Genomic DNA, 7,983 nt, shown 5'->3' with positions numbered 1-7,983 from the left:
TATATATAGTATAGATATATGTTGTACATCACAGGATATCCAAGAGCACTGTCACAACTTGTCAATCAGTGCCTCGCCACACCCACTCCTACCCACACTTTATGGATTGATAGTACTGTCTCTGATGCTGAAAGCCTCCCAGTGTAAGCTGCAGTGTTTGAAAGGGTGAGAGTGTGAGACACAAATAAAGGAAGATTTGGCTCAGTGAGGCAGTGAGGTAAGTAAAAAAAAAAATTCAGTTGTATTTTAAACCAGTCCATTCACTTTGAATAGGCCCTTAACAAGTGTCTGTAAATTTTTGCCAATGCAGTGAACCACAAAGCACAGTGCATTTACATCTATGCATTGCGGTGCACTAAAGAATATATAACGGAAGATTGTTTACTTACCTTTTGTAATCTTCCTTTCCTGGCGCATCTTCATGGCAGCACACGATGAGCATTAACCCATCATGTGCTGCCATGATGTGCCAGGAAAACAAACGATTGTATACTTACCTTTCCATAATCTTCCTTTCCCTGTGCATCTTCATGGCAGCACACGATAGGTTAATGCTCATCATGTGCTGCCATGAAGTGCCATAATAAATATATATATATATATATATAGATTCATGCACATTCATGGAAATCCAACACATTGTACAGTATATACAATGCACCTTGTGATGTGTGTGAAAGTATGAATCCTCCCTTAAATTGTGCAGATAAAAAGGATAGCAGATAAAATAGCAGAAATGGAACATTTACGGCTGAGTACTTAGTATGACTATTCAGCAGACTAGTTAGACTTTGCTCTGCAAGAGTAATAGCTAGAACTAAATATAATGAATTAAAAATAAATATCAATACCTTGGTAAACGTAATAAAAAATAATAATTTGCATACCACAAATCAAAGAAACCAAAAATAGGGTCAGACACACACCATAGGTGCCATATGGTGAACGGGCAATTTCTTTTCTAAGTAGCGCTGCACAAAATGAACCTAGAATAGGATTCCATCCTCTCTGTTCGTTAATTACTACCATGCTTTTGGATATGGATGAGAAAGACGTGCAGAAGGTACATTTTAAGAAATTACCGCAAGTCACTTCTCATTTTTCATGTGATTAAATGTGTTTCTCTGTCTTCCATTATAATATTACCATTATTTGAGGTCTGAAAACTTACTTATTTAGTCATGATTCCACACAAAAACACAGTATGATCCGAAATCACAGCAGGTCACAAGTTAAAAGAAAAGTGTTTTCACTTTACAAAAAGTTATAATTACAAGTCATTAAAGACGCCATATCAGTTAAAAAGGCAATGTGGAAACTTGATGCCCCTGCCCCTAGAACATCCCTTTTATGACTAAGCAACGCAACTCTTGGAAGAAAAGCGTTTGACGCTGCAGGAGGGAAATTTAATCTTTTTTTTATTTATTTCGTTTTATTGGTTTTCAAAAGTAAGTAAAATCTCGGGGTCTTCTGAGTGGTTTTGGTACAGAACTTATAAAGTGAGATAGCTGGCGGTGTTTCCAGGAATCCAGGGGCACCCTTCCCCAGCGGGCCCCCAGGTCGGCTAAGGAGAGTAAGGTATCACCCTGTAATACATCGCTCAATTTCAGGGTAGAGGAGTCCGTCCATTGTGCAAAGGATCCGTCTTCCTTCCCCGGTGGGAAGTAGTCAGAGCCCTGCAGGGGCATGAGGATTGAGTTGTGGGGCCATCGGTATCTGCGGTGCAAGCGGTCCCAGGTGCGCAACGTGGAGGCGGTCAGAGGTAAGGTGGTCGAGCTCAGAGGTCTCCATTTAGGGGGTAACCAGATCACCTCAGACAGGGGAGCTCCGCTGGCCGCAGTCTCCAAGGGCACCCAACTCTTTCCCAGGCCCCCATACACCCAGTCCACCACCCGTACCATCTGGGCAGCTGCATGGTAGAGTCGGAAATCAGGAAGGGCCAGTCCCCCGTTCTGACGGGTCCTAGCTAGAACCCGACCCGATATCCTAGGAGTGCGGTGCTGCCAGATATAGGTAGAGGTTATCCTGGCGAGGGTCCTGAAGTATGACCCCGGGAGCGCTATAGGGAGCATCTGGAACAAGAACAGAATTTTAGGGAGGATCATCATCTTTACAGCATTAATCCTGCCTACCCAGGGTAAAGAGCGTATCGCAAAGGAGGCCATATCCGTTTTTACCAGGTTCAGGAGGGGGATAAAATTATAGCGGAAGAGATCTTGGGGTCTGCGAGTTAGGTGAATGCCTAGGTATCTGAGGGAGTGGGGGCGCCATTGAAAGGGGAAGTGGGGGAGGAGTGCTTTGCTTTCGTCCTGCGGTAGCGTTAAATTAAGGATCTCTGATTTCCCCATGTTGATTTTGAAGTTGGTAAGGGAGCCGTATTCGTTGAGTGCTGTCAAAATTTGGGGTAGGGATATTCGTGGGTTTCGGACATAGAACAAGATATCGTCTGCGTATGCCGCCAGTTTAAATTCGCCTGCCGGTGTTTGCACACCCTGGATGTCTGGGTTGCCCCTTATGGTGGCCAACAGCGGTTCTAGTGAGATAGCAAATAGGAGGGGAGATAGGGGACATCCCTGTCTCGTGCCATTATGTAGAGTAATGGCCGCGCCGGAGATAAGGTCGGGGGCGCGTGCAAGGCCGCACTGCCGTCTGGCGGGGAGTCCGTCGCCCACATGCGCTTGAGCGAGCCCGCACTGGTTCTCTTGCTGGAACCCGATTTCTGGGTCTTCCTCCTCATGGTATGCGTAGGGAGAGCTAGGCGAAGTGTCCACAATACACTAGCAACTCGGGGATGGTTCGGGAGCTTCAGTTACACGCGTCCACTCGCCGCCATAGGTAGACCACGCCCCGGGAAATTTAATCTTAATCATTTCAGTCAAGAGGCATCGTCCTTAAGCTCACATACTATCCCATAACATTTTACTCTGCTAATTAGATAACAGATGGAGGAGCACATAACGGTCTGGGTAGAAACATCCACTTGTTTGAACTATACAAACAGAGAATGTGCTTTAAAGTATCAGAGATGCAGAAATTGTAAGCATATGTTTACAGCTGAGTTACCTCTTGCTTGGTACTTTGGTTTCCATGCTGAAGCTTTTTTATGTCAGCGTTGGCCGGTTCCAGCTTGAGTTTTAACCTGGAAAGTTCCCCCCTGATCTTCTTATTCTGTTGATGAAGGCTGTTGACTTCAGAGGTGATCGCAGAGTTCTCTTTGCTTTTTTCATTTAGCTAAAAGACAAATATACAGTGTTATTGGACACATTAAATAATAACTATAGTCTAAGGTAGACCATAAGTACATGCCTTGTGGATACAACTTACAACAAAATCAGAGGTGCTGGGGGTGTAGCAATGTGCACAGGTCACACATTGCATCTAGTCAGTGGATATTTAAAGTAGATCCTAATTCAATTATTGAAATGATATTATATCTTTCAATATGTAGCATTTATTAAAAGAATGCTTGTGATCCTGCTATGAAGGTCATTGTTCAGGCCGAAACACTTACTACCTCCCAATACGGCTCTTGCAATGTCAACCCTGTCACAAGCACCTTTGGTGGTGGCTACAAGTGGCAATGATCTGCAGCAGACACTGAAACGAGTGCATGTAGACAGAAAGAGGCTGCAAAGTGGCTGGAGAAGATAAGCAGTACTGAGGTTGAAACAGGATAGAAAAAGAAGGAAAATTGTATTTTATTAATACTGTAGCAGTGCGTGGCAATGCCACTATGTAGAGTAGCAAAAGTGTCATCCAGGACTCTCAGCCAGAGGGGCTGAGCCGCTCCAGGAAAGTACTGTTACCAGGAAAGAGCTGGTTTTACAACTCATTCCAGGTTTTCTGGATTATAGTTGTGATCCTGGAGCCGGGAGATTTCTAAGATGGAGGGAAGAAATCTCCATTCCTGGGTCCGGGCTTTAGTGGTGACCAGCACCAAATTATGGTACACCCGTGCACAGCCCTTATGAGGATATGCTGGGTCAGGTTCAAGACTCCAGCTGGAAGACAAGGGAGGTGTCTGTCCAGGAGTCAGGAGAGACTTGACAAAATATTATCTTGCTGTACGTTATGTTTGAAGACCCCTGCGAGGGAAACACCTGTGTGGACTTTTTTGTGTGAATTAATAAAAGTGGGCAAATAAGTCCATAAAAAGACGTCAAAGCGAGCGGACATCCGTCCTTAATGTGCTACCATTGGAAGCTAAATCTCACAATGCTATGACATAGGGGTCTATTCACAAAGCTGCCGAAGGATCTGGCCGTAGCTTCGGCCGATCCTTCGGCTGGCTTCGGCCCCAGGACCCCTTCGGTTCAGGAGAACCGAGGGCGTGCTGTACGGGCTATTCACAATAGCCCGTACAGCTCCCGATCACGGCCGAGCGGCCGGCCATTGGCCTGCCGACAGCCTGCTTCTGACAGCTGGGCGGAGCCAGCCGTGATCTTACGGCTGGCTCCGGCCACTTTCAGAGAGATCAGCGTCCCTGGTTGCTAACCAGGGACACTGATCTCCAAACATCTAACTCTCCCTGGCGCCCCGGGAGTCTCCTGCTCCCGGCCGCCAAGGAGAGAAACCCCGCTGTGTCTTTTTTCTTTATTCTGACACGAGCATGTCAGAATAGAGAAAAAAAAAAAAAAATTCCCATTCAAAAGCATTGGGACATTACTATTGGCTATTTCAATTTCAATAGCCAATAGTAAACTAGCATTGTACCCGCCCTCTTTTTCAGTTCCCCATCAGGTCCATGCGCAGAGGGCGGGTACAATGCGGGTACAGAGGGCAGCATTCGGCTATTCTCTCACTGCTGTTCGGGATCTTTCAGAATAGCCCGAACAGCAGTGAGAAGCCTGCCGGAGGTTAGGCTCAGCCGATCCAGATGCTGAAATCAGCCGTACCAGCCTGAAGTGAATAGCCGAACAGTGTTCGGCTCACTTCACTTCTGATCGGTCATTCACTCGGCTGCCCTCGGCAGCTTTGTGAATAGACCCCATAGTGATCACATGTAAACTGGAGGTGTCAATAAGAAAAATTCTAGTTTGACCTTGTAATTGACCACTGCTGCCTTCAGACTGCATTGTTCATCTGAAAACATGAAAATGAATGAATAAAAAAGAGAGTTTTTTTTAAACATTCTATATATTTGTCAGCGTATAAAAATAAAGGTAAAAAACAAAAACAAAACAAGATGTGTACCAAATAAAAGCCACATATATGTATTTTAAAAAATCTAAACATTATTTAGGTATGCAAAGTAGTCAAATAGTTATTATCAAGTTAAGTGACACATGCAGACACTGCTACATTTGGCCTGGACATCTAGGCATCAATGAACTCTGATCATGTAGAGGTTAATTTATTTTTGCAAGGCAGGATATTGGTCTTATAATAACTTAGATTTTGTTTGCTAATTATACAGCTATAATTTAAAGGCACATATTTTGAACATATAACAGGAAAAACAAATGTTCCCTCCAAAATGTCACTTTTCTGTATACTTATGCAATGTGATCAGCCATATTGCACTTTAATCACATTTGAGGCCCAGTTGTTTTCTAGTACTATTTAACTCTAACTGTACCCTCAAATTCTATTTTGCCCGGAGATGGTTTTTAAAACTGCCAAAAGACTTGTAATGTAGTTTGGCCAACTTTGTGATTCACGCCAGGCAGCAGAGCCAGATCACTTTTCTCCCCTACAGTCACATAATACATTTTGGTCAGCAACGCACACCCAGCCTCCACAATGGAGAAACATCAATACATTGATGAGGCCATCACATTGGTCTCCTATCAGCATGGGTCTAGTGCCAGGCTGACAGTAATGTATAATATTTGGAGTCCTGATTGGACTAGGAAAGCTAATACATTAAATATTCAAGAACTTATACGATCTGCATTTAACCGAAATGTAATATGTCTTAAACAGAATACACAACTGGATTAAATTGTAGTCTTTTAAATCTGGCTGGAGTGCAGCTTTACAATGAGTTTTCTTCTAGTTTAATAAAACCACCTTTGTACAATACAACAATATCCTGTACCATGTTTTCTGAGTCAAAATACAAATAAACCTTTAACATCTCAAATCATCTTACATTATTTGCAGAATGCAAGCCACCTTCAATACAGTTCATAGGTGTTCAGCATCTTGATTTGGTCTCAAGGACAAAAGGATTGTCTTTCTTCTCAGCTGGAGCAAGATAGCTTGGCCCATTATGGTCATGTCTATATACTGCACATGCGGCAGATTAGAAGTATTAAAAATCATTCTACTGTATCCTGTTAAATTTATGTCAGTTCTCAAGTCTAAGCAAATACTCTTCTCCACTGCCCTACTGTAACAAAGTACATATTTCTCTACATTTAGATTGCAGCAGTATTCTCTGTAAACCCTAATCACTGTTTTTAGCTGTATCTATACTGTAAGTCTGGACAGCTTCACAACCAGAACAAATAAAGAATTTGTCCCTTGCATGTTTCCACCAACAATGCAATAAATGTCGAGCATTTTTATGCCACTGCAATATCTAAGAAAAAAATAAGGTGGTTTGTCAGCTCACCGTGTTCCATTTATAAGTGAAATATCACAATCAGGTGTAACGTTTAAATGACAGAGAAAACCTTCTAGATCTGCAAAGTAGTTGTATACATAGCCATTCATTTAATTTCGAATTTACACAGAGTAAGTTTGTTGGTCAAAATTATGCTTCCTCAGCAACAGTAGGAAAACCCAGCATCCAGGTAATTCCGGAAATGTTGCTTTTGCTTTCTGAGCATTTCCAGTTTTGCAGTGCGGCCCAATACAAATGTATGAGGTCTCACTGCACAGACTTGGCCAGGCCTGAATAGGTCTTCTATTGGAAATGCTTTAAACAGGGGAGCAAGATGAGGTACACAAAAAGCTAGGGTGGTGGTGGCAGTGGTGAAGCTAGGGAGGATAAGTTGTCTCCACTACATTGTCCTTTAGGTCAATGTAGCGGAGACATAATGCCTCAAGGAATTAGCAGCTGGAACCGAATATGGAAGAATTTCACAGCACTAAAATAATTGCACTTGTGTTGCAAGAAGAAGACTGACAGTCACGGCTCCATGCAGAGATGTCCCCCCTCCCCTCTCCGTTTCTCCATCGCTGACTGGAGGAACAAACGGGCAAGGGGCAGGCGTGCCACTGGCTCTGCTTCTAGAGAGGAAGAGCCAGCTGTCAATCAGCCAGCAGGGTGGACCTCGACAGTACTGTCAGGATCTGTCCCGGCTGCGACGCAGCTCTGCGCTGTCAGCATATATACTGAGTTTTGGGTCACCGGAGGACATTAGTATATGTCCTCCTGTTACACTGTAGAGAACTATGGGCAAAAAAGGTTGTCCCATAGTTCTCCTTTAAGCATTAATAGGATTAAAACTGATTGAACCACTTAAACCTCATTAGGAATTAAGAGAAACTGTTACGAACTCTTTCTGTACTGTAAGGCCCTGGCTGGCAGGATTGTGGTTTGTGTACATGTGTCACCTACACATGGTTTCTCAATTACACATGGTAAGGGACTACAAGGTTGATGATGGATATGGAGAAAACAAACTTGTTTTTTTTTCTGAGAATCTTAATAAATGTTGTTCTAAGAGGCTCAGAGGTTTTGTAGAGCTTTGGGTGGGATAAAGCCTTTATTCCTATGGGGATCATACCCGATAGCCAGACCTCATTAATAAATATATATAAATAGTTATTAGTCTCAACTTAGCACAGGCCTTTATACATGTTAGCTGTGGAAGCGCGCTGCTGGGTGAAAAAGGTTGACGCCTGTCAAAACCCTAAAAAGTAAGGATGTCCTGATACCGATACTAGTATCGGTATTAGGTATGATACTGGGAATTTTCAGGAGGAGTACTTGTACTTCTGAGAATACTCCGTTACTAAAGGCAGATAACGGCTCTTTACATTTTTAAAAAGAATCGGCTGGCGGGGGCCCCCGCCTGTGGGGGGCTCCGC

General features: G+C 43.5%; 1 protein-coding gene across 1 annotated transcript in view; it reads right to left on the bottom strand.

Annotated features, from left to right (window-relative positions):
- Positions 1-1,442: 1,442 nt before the first annotated feature.
- LOC108794021 (interaptin-like) overlaps positions 1,443-7,983 on the bottom strand; it is a 53,090-nt gene continuing 46,549 nt past the window's right edge. Inside the window, exons 6-7 of the mRNA XM_018564984.1 lie at positions 3,064-3,231; positions 1,443-2,072 (exon numbers count right to left, since the gene is read on the bottom strand). Coding sequence (XP_018420486.1) covers positions 1,443-2,072; positions 3,064-3,231 — 798 coding nt within the window. The remainder of the gene's footprint in view (positions 2,073-3,063; positions 3,232-7,983) is intronic.

The sequence above is a fragment of the Nanorana parkeri genome, unplaced genomic scaffold, assembly GCF_000935625.1.
Source record: "Nanorana parkeri isolate BGI_ZX_2015 unplaced genomic scaffold, ASM93562v1 scaffold803, whole genome shotgun sequence".
NCBI lineage: Eukaryota > Metazoa > Chordata > Amphibia > Anura > Dicroglossidae > Nanorana > Nanorana parkeri.
This window is presented reverse-complemented; position numbering and strand designations above follow the sequence as displayed.